The sequence below is a fragment of the Drosophila suzukii genome, chromosome X, assembly GCF_043229965.1.
Source record: "Drosophila suzukii chromosome X, CBGP_Dsuzu_IsoJpt1.0, whole genome shotgun sequence".
In the NCBI taxonomy this organism is placed as follows: domain Eukaryota; kingdom Metazoa; phylum Arthropoda; class Insecta; order Diptera; family Drosophilidae; genus Drosophila; species Drosophila suzukii.
In genome coordinates this window covers 3,098,917-3,125,140 of record NC_092084.1, presented here as the reverse complement: position 1 = coordinate 3,125,140, position 26,224 = coordinate 3,098,917, and the positions used below count along the sequence as shown (strand labels likewise).

At 39.7% G+C, this 26,224-nt stretch overlaps 5 protein-coding genes across 11 annotated transcripts in view; 2 read left to right on the top strand and 3 right to left on the bottom strand.

Annotated features, from left to right (window-relative positions):
• Ypel (Yippee-like) overlaps positions 1-18,334 on the bottom strand; it is a 67,719-nt gene extending 49,385 nt beyond the window's left edge. For 3 of the 7 annotated variants that reach the window (XR_011604730.1, XR_011604732.1, XR_011604731.1), the window contains exons 1-3: positions 18,124-18,334; positions 12,767-13,073; positions 3,256-3,285 (exon numbers count right to left, since the gene is read on the bottom strand). Coding sequence is in view for 3 of the 7 variants with exons in the window: in XM_017081576.4 (XP_016937065.1) it covers positions 11,520-11,864 (345 nt within the window). In the remaining 4 variants the exon portion in view is untranslated. Of the gene's footprint in view, positions 1-3,255; positions 3,286-4,864; positions 4,880-9,552; positions 11,976-12,042; positions 12,166-12,766; positions 13,074-15,241; positions 15,406-18,123 lie in introns of those variants that run through there. The other 4 variants (XR_011604733.1, XM_017081576.4, XM_017081577.4 and 1 more) reach the window with 4 other exon arrangements.
• Positions 8,206-9,502, top strand: COX4L (Cytochrome c oxidase subunit 4-like). The gene is made up of 2 exons (XM_017081575.4): positions 8,206-8,277; positions 8,346-9,502. The coding sequence occupies exon 2, from the start codon at positions 8,362-8,364 to the stop codon at positions 8,911-8,913; it is 552 nt and encodes a 183-aa protein (XP_016937064.3). The 5' UTR covers positions 8,206-8,277; positions 8,346-8,361; the 3' UTR covers positions 8,914-9,502.
• A 539-nt stretch (positions 18,335-18,873) lies between the features above and the next one.
• ATPsyndelta (ATP synthase, delta subunit) lies at positions 18,874-20,916 on the top strand. The gene is made up of 4 exons (XM_017081552.4): positions 18,874-19,031; positions 19,232-19,436; positions 19,513-19,724; positions 20,697-20,916. Exons 2-4 carry the CDS (start codon positions 19,238-19,240, stop codon positions 20,757-20,759), a joined length of 474 nt encoding a protein of 157 aa, XP_016937041.1. The 5' UTR covers positions 18,874-19,031; positions 19,232-19,237; the 3' UTR covers positions 20,760-20,916.
• A 654-nt stretch (positions 20,917-21,570) lies between these two features.
• LOC108015213 (skin secretory protein xP2) lies at positions 21,571-23,458 on the bottom strand. The gene is made up of 2 exons (XM_017081550.4): positions 23,323-23,458; positions 21,571-22,828 (listed from the first exon to the last, which is right to left on the bottom strand). The coding sequence occupies exons 1-2, from the start codon at positions 23,326-23,328 to the stop codon at positions 21,725-21,727; spliced, it is 1,110 nt and encodes a 369-aa protein (XP_016937039.4). The 5' UTR covers positions 23,329-23,458; the 3' UTR covers positions 21,571-21,724.
• A 1,540-nt stretch (positions 23,459-24,998) lies between these two features.
• Positions 24,999-26,176, bottom strand: LOC108015215 (uncharacterized). Its single transcript, XM_017081553.4, has 2 exons — positions 26,049-26,176; positions 24,999-25,366 (listed from the first exon to the last, which is right to left on the bottom strand). Exons 1-2 carry the CDS (start codon positions 26,052-26,054, stop codon positions 25,070-25,072), a joined length of 303 nt encoding a protein of 100 aa, XP_016937042.1. The 5' UTR covers positions 26,055-26,176; the 3' UTR covers positions 24,999-25,069.
• Positions 26,177-26,224: the final 48 nt, after the last annotated feature.

Genomic DNA, 26,224 nt, shown 5'->3' with positions numbered 1-26,224 from the left:
TGTCAAAGTGGCAACAAAATTAAGCATACGCCATGTGGCCCCGCCCGAAGCCCTCGCAAGAGATATGGCGAGGAAAAAGGAAAATGAGCAGTCCGGCAGTGCGGTAAAGATAGAAACATAACTAGAACTGGGAATTTCACCAGAGAAAAATGGTCTTCAGATGAAAATTCTCGCAGTGAAGCAAACATTTTACCCAAGTGTATAGGAAGGTATCGTTTTAAATGGGTAAATTTAAGAATAAAGTTAGCTATCTTGTATGTTCATTAAATTAAAACGTGTCTTAGAGTTTTTTTTTGGAAACCATAATAAAAATTGAAGTCCCTATATTATAAAATAATTTAGAAGTATATTATAAATATTATAAATATTTTCTAACTGTATTTTTGGATTGCCTAGAACTTGTCTGATATCTTTTTATATCCTTGCAGAGGGTATTTTTTTATAAATTATCTTTTTTAATTCGGACTGAGTTTTAATATTTTAAAGAATTTATAATATTTAACTCAACATTGCTTTCTGTTTTTCTTCCTTTTTTCCCCTAAAAATATCGTAAGAATTTTAAATGAATTTAAATATTTAAAATGACTCATATTATTAAAGCTGCACCAAGTTAATGAACCGCAACACTTCCGTTTTCCATATTCAAAATTAAATTCCCGTCATTGTCAACAGTGTTCGTTCGAGGACATCTGTTACTATTTCCCCGGCCCTTTTTTCCCTGCTGCGGTTTCAATTCTCCGCCAGTGGTGTCCATGTGGTCCTCTCGGCAGATTCGCCAACAAAAAAGTGACGAAAAAACCTAAAAAGGCAACAGACTTTCACGCTGTATGAACGACCTCAAACAAGACTTTCGGGGCAGTTTTTTCAGGAGGAAGGGGCCTTTGTAAAACCAGCAAGACTGACTCCACCGCATTTGATTTCTTTTCAATTTCAGGGCGTCTTTCTGGCGATAACCGCCCCCGCGAGCTTTGTATTTTTGTTATTTAAGAGCCAGACGAAATTTGCATAGCGCTTTGATAATTAAATGTAATTGCTTCACAGCCGGCAGGTTTATTTTATTTTTTTTTGGAATTAATGTCGGGTACTTTAAGCGATGCTTTGTTGATTTGTCAAATCTCATATCTTTTTTTGGGGACCTCAAAATTAGACCTATTTTTATGACACATAATCATTATTAATGTTCACTTTGAAGAGCTTACCTCACCCGCCCACTTGCAACCATATACTAATCCGAAACCACAACATTTTGCCACGCTTACATTTTTAATTACGCTGCGAAGGCATTTTAATTAAAATGTTTCTACTCGCTGAAAAGCTGTTCCGAGTGGGGTTTGCAGTTAATCCATTTTAATATCCGCAATCCGGTTGCTAATTAATCAACTTAAATCTATGGCCAAACTTGATCTACAGTTGGCCTGCTGCTTTTCAACCCACTGGGGAGATCGACTATCTAATCCCCTAAAGGGATGGCTAATTTGTTAATGCATCAGAGTGGAGAAAAAATTGAAAGCTCTTCTGCTAAAATCTACTAGCCATCGAGTGAAGTGGCAAGTAAAACTGTGAGCAGAAATCAGTACGGAAATTTACAGAGATTTAAAATTGGTACCATTTTAAACTCTACACTTTGAAAAACAAATTAAAGTTAAAATATTTTTGACAACAATTAAAATAGAATAAATTCACTTCTAAATAAGTAATACATTTAAATGTAATATATTTGAAAATATGTAAATGAAAAATGCAAAAAAGGATTTAAAATGGATAAATTTAACATTAAAGCCTCTTTAGAAATTTGAGATATGTTAAACCCATTAAGTTAACGTTAACTGGTTGGCATTTTCCCTGACCTCTCAGCTTTTTTTCCGCTCCTGATTTTACTCTGGTTAACGAACAAGTTCCGTTCGACTTCGAGTTGGGGGATATTATAAATTTCTCATAAAGCGAATTCAAAGCGAAAAAAGAGTTGAAGCCGAAACGAGGGCAGGGGGGAAATGGGGAAAATCAGAGGGGTGTAAGTAGAGAAAAGCGATGCTGGGACAGCCAAAGGCAAACCGAGTTCTCGTCAGCGCTTTTCCAACTTTTCGCCGGGGGAGCCAACACAAAGAGCGAAAGAGAAAGGTGGAGAAAAGTGCTGAAAATCGGCGGGGGGAGTGGGGAGGGGTTGGAGAAAAGGGGGTAACTTTGCCAATTTTTCACGCCTTTACCAATGTAAATGACAGATTTTTATGCACGTTTTATGCTCTCGATGCGTACACGATTTCATTTTCAACACTTTTCGCATCACTGCTTTCTCCACTTTCTTCACATTTTCCCACTTTCTCCTGCCCATGCAATCATCATCCTCCGGGTGTCAAGTAGTTCCCAGGATGAGAACGATGATAAGACCAGGACGAAATCACCAGAAAATATATTGTGATCATATTGAGTATCGTCATAAGGGAAAATTTTCGGAGTCCTTTTTAAAATAAAAATAAAATAAAATGTATAATTTGTAAGCATATTATAATAGTATTACCCGTTTGCTTTCTATATAATTTTGTAAATCCAATTAAATCTCAATTTTTACGGCCCATTTGCATCTTAAGTCAAGCAATTGATTTCTCGAAAACATCATTCCTTCCCAAAGAAATGTGAGAAAGTGCGTTTCGGTGGGAAGGGTTTCGAGGTAATCCCCTGAGAATTATGGGAACACCTCCATGCTTTCCATTAAAGCAAAGGAGCCGAAAAAAAGAGAACAAGGCAAGTAATAATAATACACGAAAGTTCCATTTGCCCCTGTCATCATCACTTTTGCGGTGGTCTCAGTGGCACCTGGTTGCCACCCCAACCTCTGACCCCTGAACCCAGCCCCTACGACAACCATCTTTTTCCTTTTTTTTGGTGTGCGTGCTTCGGGGCTCAACTTCAAGTGTTCGCCGCCGAATTGAACTTGAATTCGATGTCTTTCTCGGAAAACCAGGACCCCCGGGCACAATGCAAATATCAGTGCTTTCCCACCTTTCCACGAAAAGCATTAAAAATGCACCCAGCCGAGATTCGTTGAGTGGAGGTGGAGTAGGGTGGGCTTTGAGCCAACATGCTGGTGATTTGTTGGCCCATAATAAATCAGGGGCATAAACGGCTTATGGCCGAACATGACTACAACCAATCTCATGAGGTCACTGAGAAAAATAAATTTCCACAGGCCCTTATTTTAAAACTAAATAATTTTAAATGATTGATCCATAAAGTATATATATTCTTTGGTTTACTTACCTGGTTTCCTTTGCATCTCTTTAGTTTAATCTGAAAATAAAAAGTTTAATTTAATTTTTCTTAATTTTTTTTCCATTATTCCTATGGGAGCTATAAGATATAGTGGTTCGATCCGGCCGGTACAGACTTATATACCTGCAAAAGAAATAAGACTTTTGGGAAAGTTTCAGCCTGATAGCTTTAAAACTTAGAGACTAGTCTGGCTAGATCGACCCGTCTAGTGATGCTGATCGAGAATATATATACTTTATGGGGTCGGAAACGTCTCCTTCACTGCGTTGCAAACTTCTGACTTAAATCATAATACCCTCTGCAAGGGTATAAAAATAGGGCTTTCTTTGATAAAGGATAAAAGCTAGATAAAAGAGCAGACCATCTTTATGCGAAGTGTCTTAAATCGGCAACCAGATTGAAGCGTTGAAAATGAACTGTGAACAATTTAGGTGATTGTTTTGCCCGTCACTCCCATTAAAAATCCATATATACTATATTCGGCATTGCCAATAATGCGCCGTAAGGCACGGAAGTTTACGCTCAATTTAGTTGGCAAAAAAAACCTATATATCTAGGGGCATATATCCATGCACATTTATATTGGCTTTCAGTTGCAGCAGTCAGGCAAATAAAATTCAAACATAACAAAAATATTTATTTAGTTTCGAATTGGGTGTGAAGGGGGCGCCGAGGTGGGCATATCCATCACTCGTCCAATATTTGCGTTCAGCATTTCGAATTCAAAATGCCCGAAAAAAACAATATTGGGAAAAGATCCATATCGGAAATGGAAATTATTGTGACGGCGAAAAACGCGCAATAAAACATATATATAAACGTATACATGTAAAATCCGAAAGAGAAATAATAATTTTGTGTTTGAGATCAAGTGGAATATATTTTATTGAAAATATATTAAAGGTATGTCTACAAATCTCCAGTGATTCTAAGCCTTTTTATTTAGGTATAAAAGCTTTTTGATTTTTAATGGCTTAGATGATAAAAGTGAGTAAAATAATAGGGTACTTCTTTTTGCTCCTTACTGTTTAGTGTTCCTTTCCCAATTTTCCTGCCCAGTTTTGTTCCTAATTTAGTTTTAAGAGCGTACCATAGGAAGTTTCGATGTCACAGACCTCAAATGGTATTCCTCTTTAATTTAGTTTTTAGCACCCGGGCATATAAAGAATCTTTACGATGCATGGTAATGTTCTTATCCTCAGGGGAATCCCCTCCCCAATGTTTGCAATTGAATTGCCCTGGAATTCACCCCCTCCCCTCGCTTCCATTCCCGTTTCGTTTCATTCCGGTTCCGTTCCGTTTCGTTTCAGACGAGACAAATTGCTCACGCCTCGCATCATTTCACTTCCGAGCCGTTGATGGATTTGTCACTTTATGACACTCGGAATGGGTATTCCGATTTGGGTGGTGGTTACGGGGCTTTCGAGGGGGCTGGCATTTTCGGGCATATTGCCAGCCAACGTCGCAATGCGCTTTTTCACACACTCACTTACATACATATGTACTTGCGTAAATGTCCGCAAAGGGCGACAAGAATTTCTGGGAGCATCCTAAGCGGCGAAAATGCACTCTTCGATCTGATATCGTAATGACACATCATACTTTTAGACAACTGTAAAGGGGATTTCAAAATTTTCAAATGATTTTTAAGTCTATAAATATTTTTTAAGAATGTAAGCTAATTTAAGAGAATAAGATGTAAGATTGGCGCCCAAAAAAGCGTATTAGGTAACGGAAACCTTTCTCCACTATCACCAAGTTTGAAATCAATTTAAAATGTGTCCGTAGGTATGCAACAATAGTTAGTGAATCCACAAGTATAATTAATAAATGCCAAAGAACAAATGTCCTAGTAACTTTTAAGGCATAACACATTTCCCAAGTAATTAAGCTAATTTCAGCTAAGGGTATCAAGTAATAGAAACCCTTCTTAGGCTAGTATTTAAAGAACAAAAAAGTATCAAAATTAAAGTGCTGGCACTCCGCAGAAGCCTTTTAAACAATTAAACAATTGCGCTTTTCCATTTGCGACAGCGAGGCCCGTTTGGAGTGAAATATGCTCCAGTTCAGTAAGCTGTTGGACGGATCCAAGTGGCGTTTCCCCCTTAAAACCCAATTCAGAGCTCTCGCCCCGTCGATTTTCGACCGCCAAGCCACGAATCGCTGAGGAATGCGAGAAGTGCCGGCGGAAACAAATGGGCCAGAGTCAGTTCACAAAGTCGGTGGGGCCAAAAAGCGCATCACAAGTGGCCGGGGGTGGTGTAAGCCCCTTCAAAAAGGGGGGTTTTTCGGGCATATCAACGATGATTGAGCCACTGTGGGCTGTCTCCATTCAGCGAGTGTGTGTGTGTGCTCAGTGTGTGTTGTGTGTTGTGGGCTGGAGAGCCCGTTGAATGATAGGGACAGTGCATATGACAGAAGCGACTGACTGCCACCCATGGCAACCTGAAAGGGGGGATGTGGGTATCTGGGGGTCGGGGGACCCCGGGGGAGACACTCGCTGTCAACTAACTGCACCAAAACTGAACGCTCGGCGAACACTGACGCGCCCATTAGACTTCTGAAGTGATGACAGGACAAGGTCCCAGCTAACTTCTGACTTGCATTTCGACCTGCCCCACTCTTCGACTTACTTTCCCGATAAACACTGCAAGAAATCGGAATAAATCATATGACTATGCATTGTTTTATTTATATGCGAACGTATCCTAAGTATCAGAAATACATCTAGATTATCTAAAATTTTAAAAGAATAAATTAAACAAATCAGTACACAGAAAACTAATTACAAAATATTAATTAAGAAGTTATTATTATAATAACAAGAATTTTTCGGCCTTGAAAGTTAGATAAGACCTATATAGCACTTAATAATTTGTCTAAAATTATGCAGTGAAAAATAAAAACAGAGTTGAAATATATAACAGCATACTTTTAAAAACTTCTGGGAGTGATTTCAAAAAAAACCTGGGCTTTACAAAAGTAAGGATAAATAAAATGAAATTCCCTTTCTTTCTTCTAAAATAAACCAATAAAGAGCTCTTACAAATTTAACTAAAAGTAAGAAGTGAAAAATAAATAAATTCCTAGTACTTTTAGACACATTTAAGGTTGATTTCAAAATACCAATATTTAATGTGAAATTTTCTATATGAGTACCCAATTTCTTCCACTGCATAGCCCGCTCTGCTATTCCTTCTAGCTAACCATTCACTCTGTTAGTCAGTCAGCCGGTTCATGTGTGTTGCGTTGACATGGTGCTGAAAAAAATGATTGGCCTGCTGTTGGATACTGGATGCCGTATGCTGGATGCTGGATGCTGGATGCTGGATGCCTGCTGTGCTGCACTCCACTCCACGGATTGAGTGTGTATCTGGGTCTGGGCCTCCGTGGCAGCCATGTGCATCTGTGAGGGATCTGGGCATTTAAGCCCTTTATGTGTCGCTTTCAATATTAATTAAATGCTTACAAACCCAAAAAGGGGACACGCCAAACGAAGCAAACGAGACCAGGAAATGTTTTTCTCTCTGAGTTTTGAAAGCCCCCTCCCCCTTCCTCTACCCCTCCCTACACCACTTCTGCATTTTCCTGCAGTTTTCCCAAGCCCCCTTTTCCCCTGTGGGAGTCTACTTTTTCGGACTTGGCCAGTGCGATTCCTTGTTGTTGCATCATTCATTAGTTGTTGTCTGGCCGAAAAAGTTCTTGGAAGCCAACTCCGGTCTGCAGCTTGGCTTTCTCCCTGCTTTCCTTTTTTTGGTACCCCCATTACCCACGGGGTCATGTAAATCAGCAGTAATGACTGTGAGCCACATTTCCATTGTTACTCTGTTAAAATTATGATGCGGCTTTAAGAGAGTAAACAAAGAATTAACTTTCTCAAAGGATTATACATTTAACAGATGAGCTAGCTGTTGGCTAAATGAAGTGTTTAAGCGGTAGTTGCTCTTAGCTTGGACAATATTAGCTATACTCTTCTAGTTCCCTAATTTCTGTAGGGATTCCACTATTACAATTTCACTTTAAATTTTATGCAGTTCTTTTCATTTTATAGAAAATTTAGTTTTTAAAGCCTATTTAAGAAGTACACAAGTACCTAATTTTCTTATTGAAGTACTTAATTTCAATATTTCCTAGCTAAAATAGTTCATAAATTAAAAATTCATTACTATTTTTGTTCCCATGGAAACTCTATGTAATTACTCCGAGACGTCAACTGATGAACCCATTCCGGTTTAATATTCAATTTCAATTTCACTTTGGGTCCTGCAATCAAGACATCAGAATTTCATACTTTCGCCCACTCATTCGAAAAATGGAAAATAATGAAACTGCTGACAGGTTCACGAAAAATATCAAACACAAGACCCTCGGCTCAACCTCAAAGGAGGAATACCAAAAAAAAAAGGGCTTTCCCATTCAACACCTCCAGTGATGTTTGTGTGGGTGAATTGAATTCAGATCCCTAAAAAAAGGACAAGACAATGGGTCTCCCCATTTTATCCGCCTTTCGAGTTTGGTTGGGCGTGTGACAGATACAGCCATTTCAACTTTACAATCTCTTCAAATTAAATTGACCCACGTCAGAATGGGTGGGGGAAAAAAAAGGAGGTCTAGCACGGAGAAGGGTTCCTCCCGTCTAGGCTGTCCTGTCCCTCACATGTCAGTTTTTTCCCTTCCGAGTGGGACCAAAAGAAAACGGAGTAAAGGATTAGTGGGGCATTTTTATACCCTCAATTGCAGCAAGAATCTTGTAACAGTTCAGTCTTGGATAACATTCTAAAAATATAGCCTAATTGCGCTAAAAAATAGACACAGTAGGCTATCCTGATATCTGGAAAAGTTACACATCTAGATGGCTGTGCCTCTTAGCTGTCATTTTTTTTTTGGCTCAAAAGTTGTTATTATACCTGCAGGCTGAATAAATTTCATTTGCCTTCGACACAGGCAACGAACTGGTCGTATTTCTAGCACAAGTTTTACAAAAAAAATCCAAATTAAAAAGTGAAAAAAGTGAGTAAGAAAAAAGTGAAAAAAATATAAGTTCAATCAAAAATCGAATCGCGCGCGTGTCGTTTCAGGTACAGTGCCGTCAAAATGTCGGCACTGCGCTTGATTCCTCGGAATCTAAGCCAGTTGACGACGCCGACGAGGATGGCGATGATGGGGCGTCGCTTTGCCAGCGGCGGTGACGGTGTTCGTCTTTTGATTGGGGATCGCGAGGTGGTCGGCTACGGGATCAACGGACGACCCCTGTACTTCGACAGCCCAGATTGTCCATTTCCGGCGATTCGATATCGCGAAGTTACCCCGGAGCTGTGTGCCGTGCGTGAAAAGGAGCTGGGCGACTGGAAGAAGCTGTCGCTGGATGACAAGAAGCTGCTGTATCGCCACAGCTTCTGCCAAACCTACGCAGAGTTCCAGCACTTTTCGCCGGAGTGGAAGATCTGCCTGGGCGTCGCCCTGTGGCTGGTGGCCATTGGAATGGGCATATCGATCGCCATGAAGGCCAAACTGTACGGGGAGCTGCCAGAGACGTTTGACGATGAGCACCAGTCGGCGCAACTGCGCCGCATCATCCAACTGCAGATGAACCCCATAACTGGAATTTCATCCAAGTGGTGCTACCACGAGAACAAGTGGAAGTAAGCACTCTACACACACGCACACAATTGGTCGCCTTTAGTTATGTACAGAAATCAAACGAATATAATCGATTGCCAATCAATCGTTCCATATTGCCAAATCATAGCTATAACTCACACTAGTCCTACACGAAAATGGAAGTACATTGATAGTTCGCCAAACGCTAAAAACAAAGGTTCGCACACGCCTTTTTACTGATTGTTTGCCAAACACTATACACAAAAACAAAGGTTCGCACACGCCTTTTCACTGATTGTTTGCCAAACACTATACACAATGCGCCTAAACTTATCAAACCAAAAAACAAAGAAAAGTACACATGCCGCTCTACAACTCTGTTTGCATGACAAAATGCACGACGCACAATTGGCAAGTAACACATTTCCTTAGTTATCGTAAACCATTTAAATAGGATAATGCAGAAATTGAAATTGAATCGTTTTCCAACACTGTCAACACGGAATTGATCATAAAACCTTACACTACACTCATAAAATAACAAATCAATGTAAAACATTCCACTGATAAATGCACAAACTTATTGTAACACCTTCTTGTGATGGGAACATTAAAAAAATGTAAAAATTAACAATCTAGTTTTCTTAATATAAATGCATCCCAACCATCAAAAACACAGGTTAGTTGAGCTAAAAATGCGCTTTATTGCAATCTTGAATTGAGATTTTAATACATCTTTATCGGCTGCATGCGGCTTTATGTCGCTGACTGTACTTTGATGTGTTTTAATGTTTGTTCTTTGTTGTTTTAATGTAAAGGTGGTCTCGTTTTAGTATGTATGTATGCAAGTATGTATAGTGGCATGTATGTATGTAAATACTAACATCAGTTGATTTCTTTTGTTTCTTGTTTGAATTCCGCTTTTCAAAATTTGTGTTTCGTTCATGGTGCATCACATGCATGGAGTACAGTAGTCAATGCCTAAATGGTCGAACAAAGCTCAAAGCTTCGACAAAACTAGGTTTTAAGTTGGAAAGATAAGATATATGTGTGTGTATATATATATATATATATATAGATCGAGTTTTAAGTACGGCCAATTGCTTAAGAGGATGAAACTAAGGACAAATAAGTATTCAGCAATTTCAATGTTACTCGCTTTTCGAAAAGGATTTGATTTCTTCGTTTTGCTTTTTTTTATTGAACTCTGTTGTATTCCGTTTTCTTGTTTCTCATTATCATTATCATTCTTTTTATTTTTAGTTTATGTTAATGCTACCACAAAATATATTCCTCAGATACATTTATATAACTACTTAGAGAACATCATTTAACTTGAATAGTTCTTGGCAGTTATTTTTTGCATATACATATTTCTTATTCCGTCTTGCTTTAAAAATATGCCCGCTTCTTTTCTTTTTCCATCGTTTCATATATATATATATGCATTTCCTAGCTTTTCTTCAGCTTTCCTTCGATTTGATTAATGTACGATATTTTGCGACATAAATACGCATTTCTCTCAAATACATAAATATACATTTACATATATATATATAGATCTTCATATTCTTTCTAAAGTTAGGCATTTCATATGCTTGTATTTTATATAATTTCTTTCATTTCCCACCCCCTTTTTCCCCCGTGCATCGGTGCCTCATTCCCGAGAACCAAGTGGCATCCAAAGGACACAGCACCTGGACGCCACCTGGCGGCGGGGATGCGCACCATGCCGCCTTTGTTTTTTTGTTGTTCTTTTCGCTTTCACATCGACAAAAATGTTGTTTAAGTTTATATCGCTGTTTTTCGTGTGTGTTTTTGTTTGTTTCAAGCTAAATTGCATTAAATAATTATTTTTAATTATTTTATTAAATATAACCTCTACGTTGAAAATGTGTGTCTGTGTGTGAGTGAGTTGTATCAGTTTGTTTTCCAGGTTTTTGATTTCGTATGTGTTTCAAATGGTTCCTGCTGCTGTTTCTGTTTATTATTCTTTTATTGGTTGCTAAACATTTCTCTTGTTTATTGGCAGTGCAAGTTCTGTTTTGCGTGTGGCTTTCACCAGTTTTACATTTTTGAAATCATCGAATTAAGGCAAACTCTGCACAGAAAGTACACATAATTGAATCAACTTGCAACGCAAAGGGTGAAAGGAAAACAAAGTGGTGTTGTATATGGTAATGGTAATCGAAATGAAAGTGTGGAAATCCTAGATGGCGGCCAGCGCAGAGATCCTTCCCAAGCCCAATCAAGCTTTCTACATAATGGGTGTATCGATCGTATGTGTGTGTGTGGTGTATCTGTTTGTCTGATTGATTGGTTTGTTGTGTTTTGTTCTATAAGATACGACGAGTTATGCACTATATAATAGCATATATATATTGTGGTACCCTAAAACTCGATCCCGCTTTTCGGCTTTCCTTTCCTTTTCTTTTGTTTCACATTTTTTCCAGACTTTAGCCATTTTGTAAACACTCTATGTCTGCCATTTGCCGCAGGTGTATTTTGATTTGTGTGGTGAACTCGCTGCTTTTCCCGCTGCCGTCGCCGTCGCCGCTGCTGCTGCTGATGCTGCTGTTCCTGTTTTCCTGATCCTGTTACGGGTGTGCTCCGGATATTTCTACATTAGCCCATCAGTCGCCGACAGCCCTTCAGTCCCAGCCGTTCTCCTTGATCATGTGGGCCAGCTCGATGATGAACTTGCCCTCCTTGTACTTCTGGCTGGACTCGTAGGCGTGCTCGTACTTCCAGCCCAGCGGCGTCTTGCAGCACTCGCAGTAGATGTCCGCCACCGCATGGAGGCCAGTGAGGAGCACCCGCTCCTCCGTCTGGCCGCAGGCCACGTTCACCACCGAGTTGAACAGATAGGCCGGCCCCTGGCTGCCCTGGAACGACTTCGAGATGAGCTCGTCGTGGGAGGCGAGGTGGGCGCGGCAGTGAACACATGAGTAGGTCCGATTCGTGGACGGTAGGTAGGCCTGAAACGTCTTCACCATCGTGACACGTTGATTTCCCGATCTCCTGATCTGGTCTCCCCGGCCTCTATATACGAAAGTTATAGACTGCTAGCTCCTGCGCGGTTGTCTGTCCTCAAAGTGGTCCTCTTTCTATAATTAGGAATTTGTCTATAAGTCTTGAGTTCACAGTAAAACAGTCTCTTTAACACGAATGTACATAAGCAAGGGTTAGGGATCGGCCAGAATTTCACATGTCCATTTTTGGTCACAATAAAAAAAAACAACTTGTATTCTTTTGGATAATTTTTTTCTGCTGATTAAGACCTTATGACACTTGACCGATTTTTGACTAAATAACTGTATTCATTTAAAAAAGTCATGGCAACCTAAATATGATTTAAGATAATTAATAAAATATTGTTAGGCTATGGAACCCTTTTTTCTAGGTTGGCATGACTTTTTAAATAAATGAATGGTCACACTGAAATTATTTTTAAAAAAATAATATCTCTGTATTTTTGGTTTATATGTTGAATAAACATACGATTAAACAAATATACTAAAGGATGACATGACACATTTAGAAATAAATCCAGTCAGTTAAAAATAAAACGTGTATCATAAGGCCTTTAACAGCGTAAAATAGAAACCAGATTCGGATTTAGATTAGGCAGGTGTTTAGATTCTTTTTTGGGGGGTGTCACAGAAATTTCCGACGGTTTTGGGAACAGAAAAATCCATCGATGTTACAGAATCTATGGAACTTTGTATGTGTTTCGGATTAAATTTCCTGCGGTTGGTTTTAAATTGTCTGCTTGATTTTGGAACGGTTTCTGTTGGGGAAAATTGGTTGGAGTAGATTTCTAGGACACCCCATATATAGATTTCTTATTTGTTTTTGAGTGTTTTCGAGTTGCCAACATGTTTTTTCATGACCTTACCTTGACCAGGACCACAACGATATCTTCCCGTCTCCGTCGATCTGGGGCGTTGTTAACTGTGCACTTTGGCTTTCTCAGGGGCGGCGATGGAGGCGGAGGCAAGGGGGGCGTGGCCAGCGGCAGCAACAGCAGCGGGAAAAACTGCCGCGACTGCAGTCATTGAACGATTATTGCTGCAATTACAGTCACTTGCCTCGTGTGATTCTCCTCCCTTCTCCAGCGATTCTCAATCCGTATATCTGATTTCAATTCCGATTTCGATTCCAATTCCGATCCCCGGCTATATCAGATTTCCAGGCAAAGAAAACTGCAAGTGGAAAAAAAGGCGAAATTAATAATGCATGTGTTTGTTATGTCTGGTTATGCAAAGAGCAGAATTCGAGCCAAGGAAACACAGCAAAAACAGAGGCAGTGGGCTGTGGGCTATAGGCTATATGGTCTATAGCCAGTAGATATGGCCGGGGCCTTTCCATTATTGATTTCCATTTGCATTCTCCTTGCCTCCGGCGTTGGTAATTCCAGTGGGCAACCCACACACACACCGAAACACAGACACAGCCCATGGATAATTGCCGCCCCCGAAACCAAACAAAGCGCAACAAAAATAAGCTAGCGAAATATAGACCAGTTTTGCCAGATCACAAGGTACCCCGTATACAAAAGGTTCCAGTAGAAATACATAAAACATATGAGCATACCAAAACTAAGACCAATATTATCAAAACCTTTGGAACCATCACATTTTTCTCATTATTGATAAGTATCCCAGTAGTAATACCTAAAACATGAGCATAGCAAAAAATAAGATCAATATTATAGAATATAAAAACAAATTGAGCTATAACACTACATGAAAACATTTGGAACCATCACAAAATACTCATTTTTTATAAGTAACGATACACCTTTAAATAGCTCCGTATCATAAGAAATAAAACCAATATAAAAGTAAGCACAAGAAGCTTCGCTTTGCCAAGGTACACATAAATCTCTAGTTTACAGATCTTCCAAAGTAATCTCCCAAAGACAACATACCCTTGGATTTCGAAGTGCACATTAAACTGCACCGACGAAGTGGACCTGATAAGCCAGTGGAGAACCCTCTTCCGAAGAATGTACTCTTCCTATTAGCGCCTTCGGGTGCTAAATGATAAATGGGCGTAACACCGCTTTGCGGTAAACAACGAACCCAGAAATGGGTGAGTAATACCCGATTTGGAGCCCAGGTAGGGCCCCCATTTAAATGGGACAGATCTCGGGGCAGCCATGAATGGATGCGCATGAATAATGCCAATTCGCATCTATTATTCATACCAGATGTGCGCCCGTCGGTTCTTTGTTCCTCCAAACAACTCCTGCCGAAGTCGTTAATTGTTATTCACTGACCGCGCCGATGTTTACCGATTGATAAGCGGAATATATGTAGAAACATAGGGGTTTTGGTATGAGGAAGTCGGGCGCAGACAATGACCGATTAAACATATATGTAGATACTGGTAGAAGCTACACTCAAGTGGGCAACAAATATAGTGGAGTACTGCAAATTATTCAGGCTCTTGGTGACACTACGAATAGATAAGTATTATAACCAGAATTTCTATGGGTTTGTTCCATTTTTGGTATTATAATAGATTTTTTAATTTCCTACTTCATACTTTATTGACCCTTGCTAACAAGTAATTTATCCAGAAGTGCCATGGGTTTAGATAGGGTTCCTTGGTTCATTTTTGGTATTATAATAGATTTTTTAATTTCCTACTTAATACTTTTTTGACCCTTGCTAACAAAAACTAAGAGAAATAACAATATTACACAATTAAATGTTGTTCAATTGTTTTTGATTTTTTTTAAATTTAACACAAGAATTGAATATAATCCAATAACTATTTGTTTAGATTGTGTTCAAGAAACACACTAGTTGACTTGTTTTTTACCCTGCGCTGTGCTGATGTCCTGTTTTTCACTTGTTTACAAAATTAGAGCAAATTAGTCTGCGAGCGAAAAGGTAATGTATAATTAGTCCCCGCCCCGCCCCGCTGCTGCACGCCCCCTGCTGCACTCCCTGCTTTATCCGCCCCCTGCTGCGCACACTCCTTTATCACCACGCCGCCTTCTGCTCAATCTCCGAATGCAAATTGGCTGCCGCTGTCGACGCCGGCTGCGGCTGCGACTGCGACGCTGCGTCGCTGCCTGCGCCGTTGACTTGAACAAAGAAAATGCAGAAGGAGCGAGGAGAGGAGAACGGGCAGAACAAAGAGCAGACGAAGGAGAGGGGGAGCGCAAAAGGGAAATGCACTCGGAACGCAGACAACAAAGAAATCGAAATCCAAATTGCGCCCTTCTGTTCAATTAGTTAATTAATTAGCACTTGTGCCGGGCAACTAAATTCACTTGAAGCCATTATGGCAAAGTAACAAGTTCACTGAACCACAGAAAAAAAAAGAAAATAAAAATAAAATTACCAATCTCACTTACTTTTCGCGATTTCTTCGGCTTCGCAATTATTCTGGCCAAATCGGATTTCTATTAATTTTTTGCACCTTTACTTGGCTGTTTTGTTTACTTTTTTGGCCTTTGCTTTGCACAACAAAGCGGACGGGCGAAAAGCAAAGCGCGCAGCGCGAAATGCGGATGGCAAATGACGCTGCTCTTGGTACAAAACAAAAAATCGGAGGCAGGGCGGCGCTGCCGACGTCGGCAGCTACGTCGACTGCAGCGCAGCAGGTGGCGTCGCCGATAAAGGACAAAATAAGAAAACAAGAAAGAAAACAAATATGAAGTGCAAAGTAAAAAGTAAAAAGTAAAAAGCTCAAGAAAACAACAATTGAAGCAACGCATAATGCGTGCTCAATGAACAAACAAATTACGTGCAATTTACAGTTGCAATCAGAAGCAAGACCAAGGCGAAGACAAGGAGAGGGGGAGGGGAAATGCAAGGTGAGTGCAAAATGCAATTGCCGTTAGAAATGGAAATGTTAACCGTATTCTTGTTATGGCACTCTCCGTCTCCCTCTATCATCCACTCCCCCTCTTGCCGTCTCTCTCCAATCCTGGCTTTAAATGTGGTTTTTGCTATTTTCTTACTTCTTACAACTTAATGTGCGTGGCACATTGGAGGACAAGCAAATAGACACTTTTTTAAAATAAACCTAAATATGTATAAATTCTAGTTATAAAAACCCGGAAACTTAAAAATAAAAAATCTTGTTTAGATTTGTGAATTTAAAATGTATTTCTAACAAGTGGCACAACTTTGCTGACCGCCATTGTGCGTGGCAAAAGTGGTGGCAAAGACAACAGCAACAAGCGGCAGCCGTGTAACGGTATCGCGATTGTGTGTCAACGCCGGCAGCGACGCCGACTGCGGCAGCGGCGTCGCGTGTTGAAATGAAAGCAACAACACAGCTAACGGTACTGCGCTTGCAACAGATGAAAACCAACCACAAGAAAAACAAATAAACAAAGAAGAAGAAAAACAGCTAAAATAATCAGCTGTTTTGCTGTCTTCTTTCTATGTTGACAAATTCGCATTAATTGCCACAATTATAATTGCCCGCAATCTCTGAACTTCATTTGCGACCGATTATTGTTTATTGTTTGCTGTTTGTTCTTCGTCTGCGGCTTCTTCTTCTTCTTCTGCTTAACCGAAAAGTCAACTTTTGCGTCGTTGTCGTTTTGCTCTTTGTTTCTGTTTTCATTTGGACAGAATGATGGGTATTTTATGGGTCCTAAGGTTTTGTGAATGACATGTAACAAGTTATCGAACTTAAGATCAGAATTATTTTTAATATCATATAATTAAGAAAACAGGTTTATTTTTACAAAATTGCTAACCTTTTCTTTTCATATTTTACTCATTTTCTGGATTTTTTATTGATTGGAGAATAAAACCTTATATAAATTAAAATGTATTATTCTTTTTAATATTAAACTTTTTAATTATTAGATAATTTTTCAAAATCACAGGACAGGGTATCCACTTTTAGACACACAACAAAAACAAAAGGAGCAGAAGGTGAAGACAAAAAACAAGAAGAAGAAGAGGAGCAACGACCCAACATTAAGATTGTTGTTGTTTTTTGCCGCTGCTTCATTTGGCTATTGTCATCTCGTTCGCACCGCTGCTTGGGGTCAATACCCCACTGTCAAAGAATTTAGTGATGAAATTAACATGGGCATGTCCTAGACTGTCATCAAAGACAAATTCAACGAATTGTTTCATGAACGATTTATCAATTTGCTATCCCACTGTCATGATCTATTCATCAACTTTTTATTGATTATTCATATTTTTTTCGCCACCTATTAACAGATCATTCATGCATTTTTCATCGAACTTCCTCAAAATATACATCGCTCATTTATTATTCTTTCATCTTTCCTTCATTACCATTGTTTTTCAAATTCATTTAAATTCAGAGTCTTTAAAAATCTGAATTTCCTTAATAATATCCAATTTTCAGACCTGTCCGCATCGACAGAACTTTATCCGCTGATTATTTTTAAAGGAATATTATTTTTAAAAGAATAATATGGAAAATAATGCTAAGGAAAGCATAATTTTGACTAGCTGACTTGTAAGTAAAGCGTACTACCTGTCTTAAATACTTGTTTTTATTTAATTTTTTTGTTTTCATTTCAATTTTTTCAATTAAATCTATTGGTTCCAAAGATATGTTATATGAAAATGTTAAATATTACCAACAAAAAGTCAATTGGTGCCACTGTGCGTCAGCTTGGCAGATGGCACGTTGATGACATTGGCCCATTGATGACATGTGGAACCGCAGGGTAGCTTTGGATTCGGATCGGTTTTATATAAATATATAAAACATATAGACCGATTGCGGTTGCTTTTCTTATCAGAAAATAACATGAAATTTATTGCGTTGCAGAGCGCAAAAGAAAGAAAGGGAGACCGAGACAGAGACAGCGAAAGAGGGAGAGGGAGAGAGGTAAACAAAAATACACAAACACATACACATGCGCGCTACAGCTGCTCGCTCGCATGTGCGTGTATGTGTTGCAACAAACAAAAAGCTAAAAATCCTTCTTCTTCTTCGCTCCCTTTTTCCACAACAAAGTCAGCTGTGTGTGTGAGGAATGAACTTTAAAACAAGCTTTTCTTCTGTTGTTTTTTTAGCGAGTTTTTCTAACCGAAAGGCGCAATTTACACACACACAGCTAAGCAAAATAGAAGAAATAACAAATCAAAATAGAGAATATAAACAGAAAAACAGCTATCCTATACATACACACACACAAAAACAAGGGGAAAAAACTGTTGTTTTCGCAACTGCATTTGCCTGCAGGTGTGACAGAGAGGGAACGAGTGGGTGAATGTTGCAAGCACTTACGTCCTGTTTTTTGTTTGTTTGTTTGTTTGCTTGTCGCCTTTCGCTGTCGTTCGCCACAAGCACAGCACAGCACACATTCGCTCGCCACACACACGCACAGACAGAGAGACGGGCAAAATATGGCACTCTCTTCTCTTTCACTTGTATAATAATGCAAAAATCTGCATTGTTTCGTTTGGAATTTGTTGTTGTTGTGTGTCGAGTGTGACCAGGTGGTAAGTACTAAAAATATGCAACGGTATTTCTTCCTGGTGCAGGTGGTATATGTTCCAGTATATATTTTTCCATACCGATACACTCGCACTTTTCAACACTGTTTTGCTTGTTCTTCATCAGCCCTGGTTTACATTATCGATGTTTTAACATCTAGTTTGAAATAAACTTTTTTTTACAAAGCGAAGGATTTTTTAACGATTTAAATTTTCTGAATTAGAATTTAATTGGGAGTGTGACTTTCTTAGAAGCCTCGCTTGATTTCTCCAGAACTCACATTTTGTGTTATTAAATTGATATTAAGTACACATTTATTTAGCCCAACAAAAAATAATCCGAATGTATTCACTGAAATGATCCCCTAAAAGAGGATTCCTAAAATAAGGACCGAACTTCTTTGTATCCCTTGCGAATGTAAATTAAATATGTTATAAAAAATAGATGTTAAACTTTAGAAAGATGGCTTTATTATACAAATATTATTTGGGATCCATGCGGCAATACAAAAAAATTAAATGAAATAAAAAAAAACATCGCTGTTACCGATATTTCGATAACATATGTAGCATCGATGACAACAGCCACCTCTAGCCAGCCCTGGTTTACATTCGTAACGAAGAAGCAAACACTGTTTTTTTTGCAGAACTCATTGAAGTTTTCTCGTGTTTTTCGCCATTTAACCGAACTAGCAAAAGGTGAAATTAGCATAAAAATTGAGCTTTAATTGTGGGTTGAGTGCCACAGGGATTTGCCAAGGCAAAACATTGAGATTAGAGCTGGGAAAAGGCAGAACAGCAGCCACCGGCCTAACCTACAAAGTTACATAATTTGCTCTTATTTTTGTTGTTAAATGTGGAAGCTTGGCTATAATCGATGTAATCTCGCTTACTTACAGTCCAGAATGTCCTTCGTGAAGAACGCCCGTCTGCTGGCCGCCCGCGGCGCCCGTTTGGCCCAAAACAGGAGCTACTCGGACGAGATGAAGCTCACCTTCGCCGCCGCCAACAAGACCTTCTACGATGCCGCCGTGGTGCGCCAGATCGATGTGCCCTCCTTCTCCGGCTCCTTTGGCATCCTGGCCAAGCACGTGCCCACTTTGGGTGAGTGGCCAGTCCCTGGTTGGGGTCACAACTTGGTTATATCACCTGGTAATCCCTCTGTTCTCCGCCCTTCCAGCCGTCCTCAAGCCCGGCGTCGTCCAGGTGGTGGAGAACGATGGCAAACTGATCAAGTTCTTCGTCTCCAGCGGCTCCGTCACCGTCAACGAGGACTCCTCCGTCCAGGTGCTGGCCGAGGAAGCCCACAATGTCGAGGACATCGATGCCAACGAGGCGCGCCAGCTGCTCTCGAAATACCAGTCAGAGCTCAGCTCCGCTGGCGACGATAAGGTGGGCATCTGGTCGAGAAGTTATATAAAACATTGGCTAGAAGATCGGCCAGTCTAGGAAGTATCATATGTCTATTTCGTAGTAACTTTGGGGCATCGTTTCTGATCCTAGCACCTTAGTTTGTCCGTATCTATTTGCCTACAACTTTGGCGCACAATTTGTGATCTAATACCTGGGTTTGTCGGTATCTATAGTAGAAACTTGAGTAGTGATCACTTAACGATCACCCAGTCCAGAAACTATAACAAGCTTTGTGGGAAATAGCTTTTTTGGCCTTACGCGTAATACAATCTTTAAAGTAACCTCTTGAAGGTAATCCGGTCCAAAAACCTATTACTATAATTCTTAGTCCTTATTAGAACTTATTAACAGTGAAAATAAGTACCATGAAAATAACTAAGTCTTGAATCTGTGATTATTATGATTTGAATAAGCAATTAACTAATTGATATACTATAACTTACAAATCAAAGACAAGACTTGATTCCTTAGGCTTTTAAAATTTACATTTTCATCTTAGAAGTACTTGTAAATATTATATGCCCCTTTTTTATGATCTTTGTTTATATAAAGTACCAGTTTAGCTAGTCCATTTGTTCGGGAAACTATAACTGGTACAACTTCTGTGAAATTTCAGATGCTCTAAGCATTCCTTTAATTTAAAGCCATATATGAATGAAAATTGGAATTTTCCAGTTAAAGATTTAAAATATTCTTGATAAGATTAGAAATGGACTAAAAGCTAAAAGAGTTGATACTTAAAAGTAGGTTACGGCACTAGAACAAAATAATTATTAAGTGTTTACAATATATTTAGAAAGTCGATGAAGATGTTTCCACACAATTTGACAGTTGTAAAAGAGTATAACGATACATTTCATACATATTCTTAGAAGCCAATTGAATAATATTGTGCTTTACTGCTTTAAAGTGTTTTCTGACTAATGTTCTATACCAATCCTTGTTTTGCAGGCCAAGGCCCAGGCTGCCATCGCCGTGGAGGTCGCCGAAGCGTTAGTCAAGGCTGCCGAATAGACGTAATCACCACACTACCGCCACCAATAAACCACAATCGATGCTTTGTGTCTGAAATTAATAAAACATAACGATCACCTTAAAAAGAAAGAGCGTTATGAAACAATAAAAAGCGAATCATAATATCGTATTAATGACCCGTGATCCACCACGCAAACATTTTTTCTTTTTTTTTGTTGTGTGTTTATAGTTTATAACATTTGTGATCCGCTAAAGAGAAATGTGCAATGCTTCTCGCCATGGGACTGTCGATAAGATAATGTTTTGGCGACCTTTAACTCAAACATGAGTGATTTGCATTTTGGATGGAATGTGCGAAAGGAAAGAGACCGGTATAGTTTTTTCTTCTCTTGCCAACCTATGCAAATCGCACAGGTTTTCTTGGAAATAGATTTCAAAATTTAGGATATTGTACTAAAAGCATAGCTTATAATAGACAACATTTTTATTTCAGATTTTAAGTGATTCGGTGCTATAAAAACAAACTAAATGCGACATGTACTGTGTTAATTCTTCTGGTAAAATGTATTGCATACCAAAAGGGCGTCCTCGAGACTTCTAAAACCAAAACTCTATAAACGGGGTAAATTCATTTAAAATTACCTAAATGACATAAAGAACTAAAGCTTAAATGTTTTTAAAAAGTATTTAAAATAAAATAATGCCCTAAACTATAAAATATAGTTTCACTAAAACTAGTTTATAAAAAAAAAGTTCCAGTTCCTGAAACTAAAATTATTACAAGTAATAACCCTTACAGGTTTTAAGTATCACTTCCCAGTCAAAAACTTTTAAATAATTAAGACAAAGATTTCTTTTTTTGGAATTGTCTATGTATTTTCTAACAAAAAAATGTGGTAAAAAAAATGTCTTAAATTAACTCATGGCGTTGTGTAGGAATGGTAATATGCTCTCTATTTAGTTAGCAGGAAGGTCCTCCAAGTGGATGGTGACTTTTGGTGACCCTAGTAAGCTGGTGGGCCGTAGGTCTGGGCGGGGGCGTGGCCGATGGGCAGGGACTGCTCCTCGGGCGCGAAGAGGGGTGCAGGAGCAGGATGGGGGACGCTAAGGACGGGAGCGGGAGCTGGCGCTGGGGCGGCATAAACTGGAGCTGGAGCAGGTGCGGCATAAACTGGAGCAGGAGCTGGAGCTGAGTACACTGGAGCAGGTGCGGCATAAACTGGTGCAGGAGCTGGAGCTGAGTACACTGGAGCAGGTGCAGCATAAACTGGAGCAGGAGCTGGAGCTGAGTACACTGGAGCAGGTGCGGCATAAACTGGAGCAGGAGCTGGAGCTGAGTACACTGGAGCAGGAGCTGGAGCTGAGTACACTGGAGCGGGCAGATCGATGGGTGCAGGGGCAGGGCCATAGGCTGGACCGGCAGCGGAATGCTCATGGATCACACGCACCACCTTGGTGGCACCACCCGAGGAGTAGCCTCCGGAAGAGTATCCACCAGAAGAGTAGCCACCCGAAGAGTAGCCTCCCGATGAGACACCGCTGTCGTGGCTCTCGTGGACGACCTTGATGACCTGGGAGACGGCACCGCCGCCCGAAGAGGAGCCGCCACCGATGAAGGAGGGTCCAGCCCCGTGTCCGGAGGCCACATTCACCACCTTGACGATTTGGGGCGCACTCTCGACCAGCGGGGCACTCACAATGGGTGCGGATTCCTGCAGGATCTTGATGACCTTCACGGGGGCGGGGGCGTGTGCGTGTTCGTAGCTACCGCCGCTGCTGCCGCCAGAAATTACCTTAACCTTGTAGACCTGGGGAGCAGCCTCGTAGGAGTAGCCGCCGCCATAAGAGGCACCGGAGGAGTAGCCCACGCCGCCGCCGCCGCCCTGCTGGTGGATCACCTTGACCACCTGGACGGGGCCACTAGGTCCATGGCCTCCGTGCCCATGGCCACCACCTCCGTAGCCACCGCCTCCTCCATTGCTGCTCAGGCTGATGCCCGCCTTCAGGCTAGGTCCACCGCTGCCACCACCGCCACCACCGCCTCCTCCGAGGAGACCCAGGAAGCCAGCGTTGGCCACAGCGAACAGAGCACACATGCAAACGAAGACCTGGAAGGAGGAGTGGGTAAGGCCAATATTAGTAAAAATTAGTAATACAAAATATTCTAAATAATATATCATCTTATCAGCAATAAGATTAATTTTTAAAGTTACTTCTTATATCATTTCCGTACAATTTATAACATCTTGTTTGAGAACTTAAACTTTATAATCTGAAAGTTCCTTTAATGTTTCTTTTGGAACATATATTTTCCAGTATTATGTTGAACCATCTCATATTTAAAGTTTTCTTTGTAAGTTTTGAAAGTTCTTTGTTCTAACAATTCTTTAAATCGTTTACTTATATAAACAAAATAAAACTTGATGTTCTTAAGCACACTTTTGTTAAAAAAATAACGATATCGTATTCATTTTTGAGTAACACTTTTTTTGCTTCGATCTTTTCTTTGGGGGGTTCGGTTCTTAGCACTTGTTTAGATCAGTTTTATAAACCAAAAAAAAGTATATGTATTTGCAGGCACAGGATATGTTGAGCAGCTCACCTTCATGCTGACTACTAATCCACTTGATGCGATGATACCAATCCAAAAAAAAACGCCTTGAGAGCCGATGAGCAGCGACTGATGTCCAATCGATCGGAGACCAAGTCTTTTATACGATGTAAGCCATCTTTGGCGAACAAAAGGCGTTTCATTAACATTTCCAAACCACCCATCAACATAATCATCACCACTATCCACTATAATCATCATAATCATCGAGATGGGCTTTCGTTTTCATTTTAATTTTCACCCGATGCTGGGCGCACCCAAGTTCTTCTATTGCCATTTCGGTTTCTATCCAGTTACCCGTACCAGTTGTCATCGCCACCGTCGGGATCTGGTTTTAGTTTCGTCAAAGTCTTACGCTGCATTTCCTACATTCCGAATGGGGCTCCCACAATTAGCATGAAAATGAGACGCTACGATAGTGATAAGCCCGATTGCGGCTTTCATATTTCTGTTCGTTTTGGGGTTTTATGTTTTAGGTTTAGGTTTTCGTTTTCATTTATGTATTTTTGTGTCATTTGCATACACGGGTTGTGCAGAGAGGTTGCTTCATAAGGCGGCCGGCAGTCTGTCATAAACCAAAGCGAAAACCGAACCCAACCCACCGGCGATTTCAAGGTGAATCGGAATCTGTTGTCAACCGACCCATCATTGGTGAGGGCCATACTCCATATATAATAGTACATTGGTATTTATAAAACAGGCCGATTATGCAAGACGTGTAAAACGCATTATGTTGGCCCAATAAGCATAAAACGTTGTAAATTGGCCAACGGGGCGGATCTGTCGCTTTCAGTAAACCCACTAAGTATTACCTAAATACAACGATAAATCATATAATCATGGATTTTATAACCTTGCCTCTTAAAAGCATACTTATAAAGTTATGAGAGGTATTAGAATCATTTATCAAGTGTCAGAACTTTTATTTTCATTATATATTGTTTTGATGAACTAAAGATGTTATAAATGTGATATTTATTAACAAATATATGAAGTAATCATTTAATCCGCTAAATATTTAAGAGTCTAGTTAAAAATATAGTATATAAGCCTTATAGACCTTATAATTATATTTTGTACTATACCTATTTCCATCTAAAACTTTAACAACGGTATACTGGTATTTTAGTGTATCTAGCTGCATCATATAGGCCCTAAATGCACCCATGTTATATCAATTAACACTGGTCCCAGCTAAGCTTTCAGTGGGCAGAGCGGATTGCCTAAAGCAAGTGTGGGAAAACTAGGGCTCGAAACGGAAACATCTAAAGGTTGCCAAACCTGCACTCCACCACTAATCGTGATTATGATCTTGTCTTGGTTTATTATGGTTTGTTAATTGATCCATGCATGGAATGCAGCAGTTGGGGAGTTCATACATATATTAGTGGGTCTTCAAACTCTAAACAAGTTTATCTCAAGTTTTCGGTGCAGTTTTCGTTTTACATTTAGAGATTGGCACTCATATTTAGGGGATAGCTTGGCGCCATTACTTTGAAACTAAATATGTTACTTACTTTTACCTTTAAGTCCCATAATCTTGGTTACCCGCACCATTAACCACATAAAATTGATTTAGCTTAAGATTAATGATCTGGCACCTAGGAATTTATCACCCTTACCCAATAGCTCTTCAGACCTTAAAACCTTTAAAAGTAAATCATCGATTAATTTAGTTGTTAGTTTTATTCAGGGTTTATTTTGCGTATAAGGAAAGGTCGTTAACATGGATAACCATCTACTTCTGCTTCAGCCAGCCGCCGTAGGATTGGACCAGAGGAGCATCGTAGACGGAGGCGTGTCCTACGCGAACCACGGAGGGCACCACCGGAACGGAGTCGATCACGGACACATGACGCAACACTGGAACCCTGTGAACCACGGGCACGGATCGCACCACCGGAACACTGCGGAGCACGGACACGGATCGCACCACGGGAACGGTGGCCACGGGAACGGAGGCTAGCGGGGAGTAGATCACACTGCTCTGGGCGAGGGCCACGCAGGCGGCGATCAGGAAACTGGCGATGAAGAACTGCAAAGGGGATATATCATTTTGTAGTTGAGATCTTACCATAAAGAACTAAATGTATGAAAGTATCGTTTAATATAAATAACTGAATTTGGAGATAAACCGGAAAACGGATATATTATATTATATTATCCTAAATAGGAATAACCAAATTTAGGGATCCAACGAATAAAAACTGTGAAATTTATATAATATATTATACTATCCTTAATAATACAACTCAAATTTATAGACCTAAAACAAATTGGATCTATTATATCTCTATTGACATTTTGAAGCACTTTCTTTGAACATAAAAAAATTCATATACACTGGTGCACTCAATCACATCAAGTATTGTTTTTTTAACTTTAATACTTTTAAATAACTTATTAATTTTTATATAAATATTTATTGGACAATAAAGTAATTCGAAATTTAAGTGGTTTTTGCATTTAAAAACATTTTTATGGCCCAGACATTTCGATCGTTAGACAAACACTTAAAACTGGAACACATTTTGCATTACTTGTATATTAAATATTGCATCATGCTTTTGTTATAACATTTAGAGTCACACAAAAAAAAAGAAAAAATAATTCCGATATTTCCACGTTCTTTTAATATAAATTCACAGTTTTGCTTGCCACATTTCAGCTTAACACTGAGTATCCTCTATTTGTGTATCCTTTTCAGCTCCACTCACCTTCATTTTTGTAAGGTTGGATCTTTTTTTGTTAGTCTAGCTTGAAGGCTGGATGATTTGTGCTGATCTGTTGGGGGTTACGGAGATCTTATATACCCGTGCCGCCTAGAATCTTGAAAGTGGAGCAATAAAACTGGCCGAAAAGAACATATACGGATGCAAATTTGTGCGGTATC